This window comes from Chelonia mydas, chromosome 10 (genome assembly GCF_015237465.2).
Source record: "Chelonia mydas isolate rCheMyd1 chromosome 10, rCheMyd1.pri.v2, whole genome shotgun sequence".
Lineage (NCBI taxonomy): Eukaryota > Metazoa > Chordata > Testudines > Cheloniidae > Chelonia > Chelonia mydas.
Genome location: NC_051250.2, coordinates 51,441,404 through 51,458,168, shown reverse-complemented (window position 1 = coordinate 51,458,168; position 16,765 = coordinate 51,441,404). Strand labels below are relative to the sequence as shown.

The 16,765-nt window shown below is 40.0% G+C and overlaps 1 protein-coding gene across 3 annotated transcripts in view; it reads left to right on the top strand.

Moving 5' to 3' along the window:
* TLN2 (talin 2) overlaps window positions 1-16,765 on the top strand; it is a 342,088-nt gene that overhangs the window by 164,678 nt on the left and 160,645 nt on the right. For all 3 annotated transcript variants that reach the window (XM_037910906.2, XM_043523668.1, XM_043523669.1), the window contains 6 exons: window positions 1,111-1,282; window positions 6,106-6,203; window positions 7,177-7,306; window positions 8,836-8,988; window positions 10,617-10,759; window positions 13,532-13,659. In XM_037910906.2, coding sequence (XP_037766834.1) covers window positions 1,147-1,282; window positions 6,106-6,203; window positions 7,177-7,306; window positions 8,836-8,988; window positions 10,617-10,759; window positions 13,532-13,659 — 788 coding nt within the window. In that variant the 5' untranslated portion in view covers window positions 1,111-1,146. The remainder of the gene's footprint in view (window positions 1-1,110; window positions 1,283-6,105; window positions 6,204-7,176; window positions 7,307-8,835; window positions 8,989-10,616; window positions 10,760-13,531; window positions 13,660-16,765) is intronic.

The window sequence follows — 16,765 nt, the reverse complement described above, 5'->3', positions numbered from 1 at the left end:
ACTAGGGATCTGTGGTGTTAGGTGGCAGTCACATGACCAGCCACAGCAGGAAATCCTGTAACTAACTGAGTCCGTGGCTGAAGGAGTACAGGGTAGAGTTCTCCAGAGATCCCAGGCAGCTCTCTGGGAGTAGAGACCTGCAGAGACTGTCTCAGTTTAGAGATTGTCTAGCCCGGGGGACTATACAGATGCTGGAGCCTATTACAAACTGTTAGTAATTGAGCCCAGGGAAGAGGGCTATAAGGTTTTGAGAGTTAATTTTTATAAGCCAGAGCCAGCTACTGTGAAAACAGCACATGTGGAAGCTGAAACTAGAGGAATTAAGAAAATAAATAAGGTGAAAAATTTTAACAGTGAGCATGTTTAGTTCTTCAACCAGTAGAAGAACTAAACAAGGGGTTCTGGTGGATTCTCCATCACTGGAAATATTAAAATCAAGATTGGATGCTTTTCTAGAAGATATTTGCTTTAGTTCAGCCATAGCTACTGGACGTGAAGCAGGAATTAATTACGGGAAGCCCTATGGCCAATGTTATAGAAAAAGTCAAACTAGATGATCCGAATGGTCTCTTCTGGCCTTAAAATCTATGTGTGTGTGAAAATAATTAAGAACTTTACTTTGGATCCATATGTAGCTTTGAGAAGAGAACATGTTAATATTTGTTTTGATATAAGCATGCATTGTTCCTTAAAGTAGAGCTTTTAATATGAATGTATAGTATTGAAGAGTTCAAAACTAATGAAGTAATTTAGTTAAAATCATGAAACCACTATTCAGTCAGTACTAAAGGATGTGCTGCTGGATGGATGCCCAAGGAAGAGGTATTGTCAGCTGGTGTGGTATTTGACATGCCTCAGACAATATGTTAGATCTGTAAAATTATGTACATACTTGTCTTAAAGTGACTTTAAAACATGCCAACAAAAATCTCTCTTCTGAATATCTCCTAGATGTGATATGTTAGTGAGAGTTTCTACAGAATAGATACTTGAATGTGTTTAATTTGTATGCACTTCATTTCAATATTCCTTTTAAATTAATTGAAAGATGGAAGTATGAAAACATTAATTACAAAATGCAGAGGGCTCATTCTATTACTACTTTTTCAGGTATTTTTAGCGGGTTCCCACAAGTGATCTGGCACTATGGTGGCCCTGTCCTTGAAGATCTGCGTCCGCCACTGCAATGTGGTGAAGACGATGCAATTTGAACCATCCACAGCAGTGTATGATGCATGTAGAGTTATTCGTGAGCGAGTGCCTGAGGCTCAAACAGGGCAAGGTGAGTCTGTAAATCTATATCCCCCACCCCCAGGTTTGTTTAAAGAAGAAAAAAAATGCACTTCAGCAATTCGTTCTACTTGAAAGGTGTTCCATTCTCTCTGCACTTAATGTTCTTTGTTGAATACCAATTGTTTTAAAAATCCCATTGTTTCAAGGTCTAATATGCACTAAAACCACAAATGTAAATCTATAACTGGTTAAAATTAGAGTGGGTCAACTGTCTCATTTACTTTTTTAAGGAAAAATGGGTTTGAACAAACAACTCTTTTTTGTGAAACTTTCAGATTTTCATAAAATGAACTTTTTTTTGGCTGCCAAAAACCAGAAGGCTCAGTTTTTAGGTTTTTGATGAAAATTTTCATCAGCAAAACTTTCACTTCCCAATCAGATGCAGGTTGTGTCCACAGAGCAGCTTTCCCTGTGATGTTTGCACAGCCACATCTACCATGTTGTCAAGCTGTGTTGGTAACAGGGCAGTCTGGGGAAATATGGGCGGCTGTACCCCAGTACCGCAGTGAGTGGAGACTGCCTGGAGCATGCGCAGTCAGTGACTTTAGCAGGAAACGGGACACAATGCACTCAGAGCTGAGGAGGATACTGGGCCAAACAGACTACACAAGCATGATTGGAGGGTGCTGTGCACAGCAAAGGAAAGTGCTGAAATGGTTACAAAAAAGGCAACTATGTGCCAGCCTAGGCCTCCAACGGGCAAAACAATGTTAGCTCCCATAGTTACTAACCTAGGTTAAACATGCCATGTAAAGATACAAATTGTGTTGAGTGAAACCATGCTGCTATCTGGTTACAAACTCAGTTGAGAACTGTGGTGTGGACACAGAAAGGACTTTAGCCAGCCATGTTGTAAGAGCTATTTAGAAGTAATGCACAGGTATTGTACCTGTAACACAAGGCCCTCCAGGCCTGAGGCCTGTATGACATTTAACTTAGCATAACCAAGCCCTAGATAATTTGATATAAAATGGCAGTAATGATGTAGGTGGTTATTAGGTACGTTGTAATTAACTGATAGTTTGACTTTGTGTCACAAGATAAGTATTAAACAAGAGTAGGACGTGCTGGGAACAGGTGAAGTAAGATGCCTCAGAAGTATAGTTTAGTAATTTTAGGGAAAGTTTAAAAGGATGCTGAATTTGACCAAAACATACATGAATTAACCACAGGTGTATCATGGCAACAAATTGACGTAAATGCTAATGAGTATAACATAAGTGACTAATTGATCTATTGAAGGTAGGGACCCTAAGTATAGAGGTGTGAAGGTACGTATAAGGAAAGGAGGTTGAAACCATTGTTAATATATATGAGATGTGGTTGGCGCTAGCATAACCCACCATCAAAGCTAAGACCCTGTCTGATGACAGTAGGAAATGTTGGAATGTGCTGGCCTGATGACAATATGTTGATCGCCTCACCAGTCCCGGGATTCCTCACTATGGATATGCGAGTGCTGGCCATTTTGTATTGGCACTATGTCCTTTGCTATATTACAGTGTTTGTGATCTTGTTTGTTTTGCTAATAAAATGTATAACATTATTAGTCAGAGAATATGTAACGGATAGTTTCTCATTTGTTCCTCAAGGTCCTCATTCTGTTGACAACTTTTCTACTGTGCCTGATTCAGCAGTAGAACCCTTTCAAGCTACTGTGTAGAACATAAATTCACTCTTATCAGGCTACACAAAGTATTTGCTGAACCAGTTTAGGTTTATCACGACCCTCTAGCTTTGTGCTGTTTATATTGTCTCTCTAGAATGTAAGCCCTTACAATCAGGAATGGGGTCCTGGCCTGTCACTAAGGTCCCTAAGTATGACAATAATACAAATAATAAAAAATAATGAACCTGTTGATGACATATACCTCTCCTACTTTAGAGCTATTATTTCTGTTATACATTTTGAAGCAGTTGTTACTAAAATACTGTTATTTCTCTAGGTAGTCTAATTATCACAAGAATAGTGGTATGTTTTCAGTACAGAAATATATCTCCCTTGAAGAGGACTGTTTTAGCATGTCAGGGCCTTAGTATATGGATATAAGAAAAGGCATTTTATTAGTCCAGTCTTGTATGGTGCTGAATATACTCAACTTCTGTTGAAAACAATAGATATTTAGGGCTGCATATCTTTTAAAGGTCAGGTGCAAGAGGAAGGGAACTCATCTAACTACAGTTTTTCTCTTGTTTAGGTTTTTTAAAACATACAACTGCATTGCAATAAGTGTGTGAATGACACTGCTAAGTAGAAATATAATTACTGAGTTACTGTATAATACCTCTTTTGCTGATGATGCTAACTGACAAGTTTGATATTCCCCAGGGTACAATCCGGATCATAGGACAGCTGTGCCCCATTAATTCTCCAGTGTGGTGTATGCTATGCACTCCTTTGTTGTGTGAGCTTCAACTCTGCCCACTCATACCAGCCTCTAGCGTGCAAGTCACCGCCAGACAGCTACCAGAGTGCTATGCCCAGCCACTCTTGAAGTACATGTCAAGCGACACCTGCATATCCCTAGTTCCAGCCTTGCACCCCAGAAATGTACCATCTTATACTGCTCAGTTACTTACTGAGCAATACAAGTGCATAAAGTCCATCATTTTAACAAAGAAAATGATTATGCCTCCAGCCTTTGTTACCTGAGTAGATTCCCCAAGCCCTTCTGCCAGAAGCACACTGGATTAGATAAAACATTAAAATAAGTTTATTAACTACAGATAGATTTTAAGTGATTATAAGTGATGTAGACATAGAAGATCAGAATTGGTTACAAAAAGAAATTAAAGATAAAAACCGCAAGCTGTTTCCTGAACTTTACCAAGACTAAATTTGAAACAAACAGCTTTTCTCACCACTCGCAATGTTGCAGGCACTTCACAGTTCTTAGTACACAGGCTGGGGTCCCTTTCCAGGCTGGGACTAATTTTTCCCAGTTCCAAGTCCTTCAAGCAATCTTGTTTCAGTAGAGGTGCAGGAGGAGAGAGTTGGCCGGGCCCTTTTTATATCCTGACCCTTTTTTACTGATAAAGTCCTTGCTGTTTCATGGGGTCCGGATGCCCCATTGCTAGAGCCGTGCAAATCTGTGGATATCCGCGGCTCATTTTTGCAAATCGCGGATTGGATGAGGATACAAATTTTATATCTAAAGCCCTGTGGGTATCTGCAGATCATTTGGGGACTGCCGATTTGATGCAGATAAAAAATTTTGTATCTGCGTAGAGCTCTATCCATTACCTATATGAGCTGCACTCAGTCCTTCATATGAATTGGAAATCCTTGCTTGCACCTTCTGTATACCTGCAGCTTGAGGTGTTTCTGGGGATGATATGCCAGTCCTTTGTTATTTCTAAAGAGCGAGTGTTTGGGCGTTCCCCAGACTCACAGCATGTTTCAGTAACAAACACATGGCAAATCTCATAACTCCATATACAGTGCTGATGCACACATTTTAAACAGGGCAGTCATATTCAGCAGACTATGACTTCTCCAAGGATACCTCGCAAGACATACTTTGTACAAGATTTATCATAATTTTGTAAAAGTGGTGAGCATTATAGTGTAGACTGTCATGACAGGTTAGTTTGGGATACTACAAAATTACACCAAGTGACACAGACTGATTGGCTTGTCACTGTCACACCAGCACCAGAATGCAATAAACACAATATGTTGATTTTTCTGTACAATAAATATGTACTGTGCAAAGGTCATTGCTTGTCCATGGTTGAACTGAGAGGAATGAACATTTGGAGCTATATTAGATGCACAATTTGTGGAATGATTTGATGTAATTGACTGTATACTGAATTTATGTTTCCAAATCATCACTGTGTGTATGGGTTTGCTTTCCAGTGATTAGCTTCCTAAATTAATGTATGTAAGGAACTTTCTGGTGTGTTTTTTACTTTCAGGGGCTTTGGGAAAGATTTCTCCATTAAAACTCCATATTTTTAGGCTAAATTCCTCTGAGAAGCTTATTTCTTCATAAATTGTATATTTGAGACAGGTTACACAGCATCTATTAAAAATGCAAGCAGAATTTTTCTTTGAAAGCTGGCTCAAAGCAGTTTGTATAAAAATTCACTATCTTTAGGTGTTCAACCATTTTATTAAACAAGAAGATAAACCTCGTTAGGCTTTATTGGCAGAAACTATGGTCTTTATTTTGTTGCACTTCTAATGGCTGGTAGTCTGTACAGACCTGACTCTACACTATTGCTTTTAACATGTGTCATTAAAGAGATTGTGAAGTGTTTAGTCCAAAGTATGTGCCGCATACTCACAGACACTGTTATGACAGATACAAAAGAGGAATAACTTCACACAGTTGAAATTGCCAGGAAAGTACTATCAATTGAATTAGATGTTTTCGAGGATTCTTAGTTTATTCAGTGAAACACTTCCATCAAGTAAACGCTGCATGTTTTAAAGCTGAACTGTTGGTTTGTAGTATGAAGTGACTGAAAACTCTGTTAGTCTTAAATCTGAACTCTTCTGCATTTTTGATGGTTATAAAAGTATCTTACTCAAGTATAGGTAATTATAACTATGTATTACACATGCAGGATGAGGTTTGCTTGATGAGCCATCCACTTCAGTCTACAGTAAAGCCTATCTTTAAAATCCTGCCCTCTGTAGTCTAAGCTACATTTTCTTTAACTGGAGTAACTATACTTCTGCCAAACACTCATTAAGAGTGGACGGTAAATTGACAGAAGCTTGAACTTGAATTCTGGTCAACATATTGTTTTTCTTTGTTTGTTTTACCACAGTAATAGTGCCTTTTCTGTTTTGTTCCTCAGCCTCTGACTATGGACTGTTCTTGTCAGATGAAGATCCTCGGAAAGGTATTTGGTTGGAAGCTGGAAGAACACTGGATTATTATATGCTGCGAAGCGGGGTAAGGCAGAATTCTGTCATCTTTTTTTCACCAACAGATTTAGAGACAGTCATACAGTACAAAGAACTTTAGTCCTTGAAAAACATTTGGATGCAAGGACAAACCATTTGTTATCCTACAAGTGTCAGATTTGGCAACCACAGTAGAACAGAATACCCAGCTCAAAGAATGAAAAATACACACTGATTTTCCGAGTAAGACACAAATATTGGTCATTTTGCATCCAAGCGTATAGATTGGTACGGTACCAAGAGGTGGTTAAGTGTTTTCATTCCAAAGAAGGCATTTTCCTTACTTTGTTAGGTGTGAGTGTGAAGCAAAAATGGACTGATATTTTTAATAGGATTTGAACTCCTGGGTGAGATTCTGTGCCAAGCCTTTGAGAGATGCAGTGCAGAACTAGCACCTTTAAGCCACCTTTATGCCTGCCCAATCATGGGCTGCTCTAGGGGCCATAGAGACCACAGGTGTAACTTGGACAACCTTTGGGGCCTAAGTAACAGCTGGCCAGAACTTCTGCGGTGCTGCAGCCGTACTCCTGACACACCCTTCCTGACCCTAGCTCCACCTCAACATGTCCTGTATGCCAGGGCTTGTGAGGGGTCCTCAGCACCATTATGGCTGGTCTTTCACAGTACCTTTACTGGGCAAATCCTCTGGGAGCAGCCAGTGCTTTTAGATCCCCTTCATGCCGCTCTGGCATAAAGACTCTGCAGCAGGTTATTGAAGGCCTGAAGAATAGGGTTTAGTAGAGTCACTTACGCAGTTTTTAAACTAAAGCAACGTTGACTGTCAGTACTAGAACTAGCCCCTGATTCAGGCAACAAACTTTTAAAGTTTGTCTAAATAGTTCTTAAAAAATAATATTTTTGTATTTGTCAAATTAAAACTTTAATTTGCTCCAGATTTTAGTGGCTTACTGGCTTGGAATGGTTTTGAAGCTGTGTAATTCTTTGTGTGGTTTATTCCCTAGGATATTTTGGAGTACAAAAAGAAACAGAGACCTCAGAAAATACGAATGCTGGATGGGGCAGTGAAAACAGTTATGGTGGATGATTCTAAAACTGTTGGTGAATTGCTGGTTACCATTTGCAGCAGGATAGGTGAGATTTCTTGGTCTGAATCTCTAAGGGAATATGATTTTTTTTCACCAATGTTTTTTACTTTGGGTTTCAGGATTCTGTGCATGTTATATACAGCGATTTATCAACATCAAGCTTGTTATGCCTGTTTGAAAATAGGTAGTGTTCAGCATCAGTTACACTGTATTAAAATACTCAGAATGGCTTTTTTCCCATTCTATAAAGCGGTTGCATCTGCCTTCCTGTCCTGTGTGACTCAGTAGGGATTTACACCTTATATGTTTTGCTACCAGATAGCACTTTCCAGTCAGAGGCACTTATGTTTTTTGACACCTAATGTTCTAAATATTTCAGTATTTATTTCTTCCACATACAGTTCCCTTCTGTGAGGTGGTGAAATAAAACTAGCTTTGTGTCTAACTAATGTTTAAGCAGAGATAGAATTTACTCTTCTATCTTATTGAGTGGCTAAGGCTTCTATTTATGTTAATGTGATCACTAAAGACATACAGGACTGGTTTATGCTAGTGCTGGTTTAATGCTGGTTTGAATTGAGTACTAAGTTTAAATATGAATTGCACTTTGAAAAACTGCTACCATGTAGTGGTCAGTGAAGAAGTAGGTCATTTCTCCAGGTGATGTAAAGCAATAGTTTGGTGACCAGGAATGCCTTCTTGCATTTTCACCTGCTCATTTCGCAAACATGCCTAGCCACGGGGTCCCATATTGTTGTCACTTCTAGACTTCACTGTGATATTGTGTTCTGTCTGGAGTTGACCATGGAAGCCACTCAGAACAGCTGGTGTACAGTATGGCTCCTTAGTCATCTTAGACTCTCTTTCTGTCCTAAATAGCACAACTCACATTGTCAGTGCTTAACAAATACTGGAAAACACAAGCAAGACAAAGAAATGAGAGCAACTTAAACATGTGCTAAGTGCTCTACACAGGCTCTCGGCACAGTTTCATGTGAAATTTATAGTGAGGATTAACATCTGTAAAGCCCTAAAGTTGCCTAGAATCCCGATGTTTCAGAGGCTTTCTTTCCCAGTGCTCTGCCACATTTTCTCTGCCCGTACTTAAGGAAGAAATTGCAGGAGTCCATGACCCAGAATTCTCCATCACATGGCCTCAAGTTCTGGAACTTTATTCTGCTCAAAATCCGCTAGAGCTTGACCTGGCTACCTTTCTCAGGAGATTTAAAATTTAAGAAAGCAACTTTCTTGAGACTGATAAAAGATAAATACTGAATCAACTCTACATACACAGAGTGTATGGTTTTTTGAAGGATAATTTTCTGAGCCTGATAGAGGGATGTTGTGCTTTTAGTGCCAATTTTTGTTGGAAAGATTGACTAGGTACCATACTCAATAAATTCATATAATAATACATTTTAGCACCTGGTCTGGAGTGTGTTTAGATATTAACTTCAAATATACTACATTTTAATCAATATTTAGAATAAACCTTTTCCTGCTGTCCTAGTATATGTTATATTTTCATGTTTTGGCTGCTGGAGTTGCATGCTTATCCTGTGTTCACACTTGTAGGAATAACCAATTATGAAGAGTACTCCGTAATCCAGGAGAGCATTGAGGAGAAAAAGGAGGAGAGCACAGGTACACTTAAGAAAGACAGGACATTGTTACGAGATGAAAGAAAAATGGAGAAGTTGAAGGCGAAGCTTCATACAGATGATGATTGTGAGTACTGTAACCCAAGAGGCTGTTTGACTAGTTGGGTGTGTTTCTGGAGAACCATCATGTAGGGGGAAAGAGAATAACCCAGAAGGTAGATATTGGTTTTGGGACATTTCTCTTGAAATTATCTGCGGCACTTAACCTTCCATTTACAAATCCAGGAAAATGTTAAACGACTAGGTGGAGTATCATATACTGTCTGTGCCTGTGGTGTCTTATTGCTGCAGTGTTTTTTTTAAAGCCAGTTGAAAAGCTGTTAGCCACAGGAGGACAGTTGTTATTATGTATGTTGAAAACTAGTTCTAGATCCAGTAGTAGTGATTTCTTTGTAGTTGGTGGAGGGATTTCAGTCCGACAGTGGTCTCACTACATTCTACTGAGGAAGGTTATTTGTTCAACTACTGATGCCATCTCATTCGTCTGATTCGTTGCCCTTGCGCTGAAGGTCAATGAAATATTTTGCCTCTGTCTGTATGTCAAATATAAAGGGTACATTCCAGGAAAGCAAAACATTGCTTGCCTTGTTACAAGTCTTTGAATAGTCATCAGTGTAGAGTGCTCACAATACAGCAAAACAAAACAGTTTTTAATGGCACACTATCTGCATTCCATCTTGTGTAAAGGCTCTTACCTTAAGTTCCTCATTTTTGGCATGTGTTTTGCCCGTGTTGTTTGCATCACAGGCCAATGTTTTAAAACAATATGAAATTAAGAATAAGAAGCTCTGGGGACAAAACGTATTTGTATGTCCATAGTTGATTCAGTTTTATCCCACTGCTTGGAAGACAAGTGAAACTCATGTGTAAGCTACAACTGTCTTTGCATTTGCTTCCAGTAATTTTAATAAATTATGCTACAACAAATTCCTGCTGAATTCTAACTAAAATTCGCATTATTCATTTGCTGATATTTTGGACTGTAATATCAATTGCAACCTCCATAGCATCAGCTGAGAAGTGGAGGAGATTCATTCATACGATGGGCGCTCATTCCACGATACATCTGTTTAGCTTGAAAGAAAATTTACAAAACCTCACAGTATCTTGTCACTTTAACACTGTGCACATTTCGTCTAACTAACTTGTGTTTCTGTAACATGCATTACTGTAGTTTCAAGTGCAAATATTTTCTCAGATAGGCAGAACACACATGAATGTCAACGTATGTAAATGTGTACGTAGAGCACACTTTGCATCCTGGTTTAAGGCAGTGGCTCTCAACCAGAGGCCTGGGGGCCACGAGCAGGTTTCAGGGGGTCCGACAAGCAGGACCAGTGTTAGACTCACACTGGGGCACAGGTCAGAAAGCTGAAGCCCCTCTGCATAGGGCTGAAACCTGGGACCCTGAGCCCTGCCACCTGGGGCTAAAACAGAAGCCTGAGCAACTTAGCTTTGCGGAGCCCCCTGTGGCGTGGGGCCCTAGGCAGTTGCCTGACTTACTACCCCTTAACGCCGGTCCTGGCTTTTGTATGCCGAAAACCGGTTGTGGCATAGGTGGGCCATGGAGTTTTTATAGCGCATTGCGGGGGAGGCCTCAGAAAGAAAAAGGTTGAGAACCCGTGGTTTAGGGTAATTTTTGCAAGATAAAATATAAATTTGCGATATTATAAGGGGGCTGTGTTTCTGTTCCAGTAAACTGGCTAGATCATAGTCGAACATTCAGAGAACAAGGAGTTGATGAAAATGAAACACTGCTGCTGAGGCGAAAATTCTTCTATTCAGACCAGAATGTAGATTCAAGAGATCCTGTTCAGCTGAACTTGCTTTATGTTCAGGTATAGTACGTATAGCAGAGAAACTTCTTCTATCCTACTGAGGAATTCTGCGTGGTATTGTTATAGCTAATACTGTAATTGCTTGCGTGTTTAGCTGTCACGTGCTCTTATTTCTTTACCATCCCACCCCTGTATTTGAATTGGAACTTAGCGAAGTTCTGTATCTCTTTCATGAGCCTCATTTCTGGAGTTGGCAGGACCAAATTTTTTTCTCGCTTACCTTTTGCAGCCCCACCCCCAATTGTGTGAAGAGGGGGGTTGCAGCATTTGAAGACTATGGGTTTGTCTGTTAACTGAGGGCAGTCTGCCTCAGGAAAAATATTAATGATAGGATAATTCTGAAAAAACGCTGCTTGACTTTTCCAGACTGGTTGAGTCGTTGGCAGCTGAAAAAATGATTTACTGTTAAAATGAGCAAATTGGATGTGTAGGCCATCGTAAAAATGGCATTTGGAGTTACTTTGTGTCTTGGTGTGCATTTTCATGCTAGAACCGCGCTTCCCATTTTCAATGGCCTTGTTTATAATGACTCAACTGACCATATTGAGGTGGGAGATGCATTTATGTATTGTTTGGGAAAGAGGCCAGAGCACCTGCTCTCATTATAAAAGTGGGTTTCCGTTTTTTGCCCTTAATTTTCATAATCATTAAAGTTCTCTTAATTGCCATGTCTTAAAGCTGAACTCTCTTTGGCTTTCACAGGGGCATTGGGGCTACCAGAAAAAGGCAAAAAATATATGAGCCAGATGGGTAAACTCTGCAGAGGGAATAGTTAGCTAAATTCTTACAGCACCCCTGCTTTTAAATTCTACTCGTTTTACTGCTAACTTATAAAAATCTTGTCTAAAATAGACAAGTTGGTTCTAACAAAACATATTGTTGTAATGCATCAGTAGTATGAACACAATGGTTTGACACTGCTGTTCAAATACAAGTTTTTTCCAAACATCCTAAATGTGCACCTTAAGCAAATGTGTAAAAAATCACTTCCTAGGAGTTAATTATATGGTATGGAGATTAAGTAATAGGTCAGTCCTCCTGAATCTGGTCCAGGTCCATGCTTACTGAAAGTTTGCCATCAGATGACTGTTCAGGCTGAGAGAGAGAAGAGTTCTTCTTCAAGGGTTGGTCCCTGTCTGTATTCCATTTTGGGGATACACATGCTGTCCATGCCCCTGGAGTTGGAGAATTTTGGTCCGTGCATGTGCCTTTGCTCTCCTTGTGCCTCCAACCAAGGAGAGAAAAGGCGGAGCAGGCCAACTGTCTCTCTAGTTCTTTCTTGCCACCTCATGGCCTGGGTTGGAACCATCAGTGTTCGGAGCTCTCCTTCGGGTTCTTCATTCTTTAAATATTAAACATTGCTTTTTGCATATAGTTATTTCCACAGTTTGTAGTTTTAATAGTTGTTATATCTTTTAGGAAATTTCTTATAGTTAGATAGAATCTCCACCTGGTGGACTCCTTCCCCACCCAGATACTCCATTAGAGTTTTCAGATTACACCAGGAACTCTTGGCTTCAAGGTTTGTGTGTCCTGCCTCCATTCCTCCTTGGTCACCGACAACCATATGCAGTGCTTGTACTGTTTTGTTAAGATGCATATCACGGCTAGGTGTAATATCTGCTGCTCTTTCCCTAGCTGTACCCATGAAGCATGGGAACTTCGGCTTAGAAAATGCCTCATAGAGAAGGCCATGAGGCCACAGTTGACTCAGGACAGGGGGCACCTGTTGTACCTCAACCTAAATCTACACGGAGTACACCTCCCATCACGAGGTCCTACGCTGCTACTGTGGAGTCTGTACCCACAGACCCCTTATTGGGGTCTCATCGGGAAGGCAGAGAACACGCATAAAACAAAAGAATAGGTCTCCTCCTAAGTCATCTATGAAATCGTCAATCCTTAGAGGTTGAACAGACCTACGCTGTCAACCTCTAAGGACTTGGGACATGCAAAGTCCCAGGGCCAGGACTCTAACATCCATATAGGAAGGGCTTCTTTGGTACCAGACCCCGTTTCAGTGACACCCATTCCACAGTACAATCGAAGTCTCTGGGTCCGTCAGTTCCAAATCAAATCTGCCACCACCAATGGTAGCAACACGAAGTCTCCCTCTTCTGACCAGTTCAGTACAAGTGGCTCAGATCCCTCACACTCCAAGGAAGTCAGAGACTTACACTGCACCAGAGAATGTCTTTGCTCTTTCCCCATCATCAGAACCTTCCCTAATGAGGGAGATGGTGATTCCACCAGTTGATGTTACCTTAGACTAGTGGTTTTCAACCTGTGGTCCGTATAGACAGACTCTATCTAAGGGGTCCGAGAAACAGTCTTGGTGTTCCAGTACCTTTTGCAACCACTAAATTTACACACATGACAAGAAAGGAAAATTCAGGTGGCCATCATCCATCACTGTTCATACATTTGCAATCAGTATTTTCCATGTTAATTATGTAGATAACTTTCCTTTCTATTACAGCATGGTATATTGTATATGAATCACATGAAATATTTAGGCAAGAGGTTCAGTTTTGCAAACTGGGGCAGCTCTCTTGGCCTCAGTGGAACTGTGCAGATTTACACCAGAGGAGGACTTGGCCCTTCGTTTATTTTGTTGGTTATAAACATATCCACAATGGAATAACAGATGCATTCCGACAGCATTTCCTTGCTTGCTGCTTGATTCTTGGCTTGTGTTCTGGCTGTTCAGGAATTTCAAAGAAACTGTGACTGCTTCTGATGTGCCTGACATGTCTCTACTTACCTTTATAGGCTCGAGATGACATTCTGAATGGCTCCCATCCGGTCTCCTTCGAGAAGGCTTGCGAGTTTGGAGGCTTTCAAGCACAAATCCAGTTTGGACCTCATGTAGAGCACAAACACAAACCTGGATTTTTAGAGTAAACCATTTTTGCTAATTTCTAAATCTGTGTGTCATTCTGTCCACGCAGCAATGCATAAAACAGTGGGTGTGTTCTGTGTTTCTGTCCTCTTAGACTGATCCTTGATGATCAGTCAGTGCCATTTCTTAAATCGTGACCTTATTGAGCTTTATACTTAATTTAAGGTATTCAAGAGAATCTCTTAAAAATGATGGTGTGCTTTGGAACATACAATGCTTCAACTTTGATTGACAAGAACTCTTAATTATTGCAACAGTTCCCTAAAGCAACTGTTACATGATGCTCAGTTATGCAGACAAATCACAGAGGCAAATATCCTTCAGTTCCAATTAATTTGAGTAATCAGACTTCCTGTGTACCATCTGTATTTAGTCTCACTACTGATTGGTCGATGACTTTTTACTTAAAGAGCTACTGATGTCTCAGAAAACACTATATGTAATAGACTGAATTTATTCCTGGTCCTCATTAGTTTTTACTGAGACTGGTTGCGTAACAATTACATAACAGCATCTTGATTTCTTCAGGGTTTGACCATTGTCTGTGTATTCCCCTCCTGATGTGATATAGTGGGATGCTGTAGAAGCGCTAAGATAATACTAAACGAAGCTTATGACACCTGGATCTAGTGTTCACAGCAGTTGTTCCTTTTTAAAGGCATTATTCCTTTTTATTTTTAATTATTATTTTAAGAAATTAGTTTTCCCATCACAGCAGAGTTTCCCATATTAGAGCTTCTCTCAGACTGCTGTGCTATGTCAGTAGAGTTCAGCTGCTGATAACCTTTTCAGGTTTAGTCTTTCCTGGTTAATTCCAAAGAATAAAAAAATTGTCATACCCAGCAGCTCTCTGTGTGTTGGACACAAACTGCAGAATGTAGATTTCCACTGTGCGGGCTGTGGCAGACATACGTAACTCACTAAACTACAAAATCCATTGCAGTATAAGGACTAGGTTTACGTGGTCCTGCCTCAGCACAGTGGGCTGAACTTGATGACCTCTCGAGGTCCCTGCACCAACCCTGTGTTTCTAGGATTGTATGATTCTATCTTTGACAAACAATATATAAATAATTGAATTTCATATCTTAGGAGAGAGAGGAGAGTTTTCCTCGAGTGAAGTACACATACAGCTCTACTTAAAAAGAGCCTGTTGTCTCTAGGGTTTTTTCTTAGAAATGATTTTATTTTAATTAGCCATAATTCAGTCAGACTAGTGAGGCATTTTATGTGACGTTTATACCAACAGTATATATCCATTGTGCAGGCGCATGCCAATTCTTCCATGTACCTTTCATTAGCCTTTTTGTAAAATTCATTTAATGTTCCTTGATCAGCTTTTCCAGGTGTTCTTATTTTTTCTGTTGAAATATATTGATATGTTTAATCTAAGTCTGAAAGAGTTTAAGTTGCATGCAAGTTGCACATTACAACTCAACTGAAATACGGTTGAGCAGTGTTCATTGACTAAACAATGTGACCTCAACACAGAACAGGCTTCTATAAGAGATTCCATCTGCTTATACAAAAACAAATAAAGCAAATAGGGTTGATTACTTTTCAGCATTTTTCCAAAACAGATTGCTTTAGTTTATCATATTTACAGTATGTTTATAGGGAGAGCTCCTTAATATTATCCTTTTTTGTCATTGATAAATGATTCTTGGCAAATAAAGATTATTGCCTGCATTTTGTTAACACTTAGATACTGGTTGTTGGAATTTCCTTACAGAACATGCCAAAATAAATATCCATTAGTATTAACTGTGAAAGTTCCTGGTTGATCAAATCTTAAATGGCTGGATGAAGAAATATTTAAGTTTTGCATGGCACCTACTCGGGCAGGCTGTGCTTTTAGATTGAGAAAATTGCTATTCGAGAGGTCTTAAAGAAGCCTTTTTTCATTGGTATGCAAATAAGAGAGGAGTATTAAGTAGCTAAACTGCCCACCCAGATTTCTGGTCTCCAAGCAAAACCAGTAACCAATCACATAGCTCCTTTAATCCAAGCTGTTTTGTAACAAGCAATAACTACCCCTTTATCATGTTTTCTGTCTTAATGAACATTAGAAAAATGTTCTTGATTCTCATGACAAATATCAAACTTTGGCAGCGTGTGTTTAATATTTTAAGCAAGTGACAGAGCAAACTTGTAGAGGACTAAATTACTTAAACGCTGCTTGCTGTTGGATGTTGGCCTGAATGAATAGTTCAACAGACGAGCAATTAAAGAGATTTCACTGTACTAGGGGTGTGATATTTAGGTGGTTTTGTGAGCACAATTAAATGAACTGCTAAGTAAGATTCAATTATAGTGTCACAGCATAGATGAACAAATACGTATTTTCTTCAGAAGTAGGATTAAAATAATTTTAAACAGTGAGTATATCTATACTGCAGTGTAAGCCCAGAGTTAGTAGAACTCAAGTCAGTAGACCCTGGGTTTGTTAATTTAGGGCGTGAGCCCCTTCGCTCATTTGTAACCCTGGGTTAAGAATTGTTGAACTCTGAGGTCCAACTTGCAGCTCCAGCATCTACACTGCATTATGCATTGGTCCCACCACCAATATGCCAGACTTAGAATCACAGAATATTAGGGTTGGAAAAGACCTCGGGAGGCCATCTAGTCCAACCCACTGCTCAACGCAGGACCAACCCCAACTAAATCATCCCAGACAGGGCTTTGTCAAGCGGGGTCTTAAAAACCTCTAAGGATGGAGATTCCACCACCTCCCTAGGTAACCCATTCCTGTGCTTCACTACCCTCCTAGTGAAATAGTGTTTCCTAATATCCAACTTAGACCTTCCCCACTGCAACTGGAGACCATCTGCCACCACTAAAAACAGCCTAGCTCCATCCTCTTTGGAATCCCCTTTAGGTAGTTGAAGACTGCTATCAAATCCCCCCTCACTCGTCTCTTCTGCAGACTAAATAAGCCCAGTTCCCTCAGCCTCTCCTCATAAGTCATATGCCCCAGCCCCCTAATCATTTTCATTGCCCTCTGCTGGACTCTCTCCAATTTGTCCAAATCCTTTCTGTCCTGGGGGGCCAAAACTGGACGCAGTACTCCAGATGTGGCCTCACCGGTGCCGAATAGTGGGGAA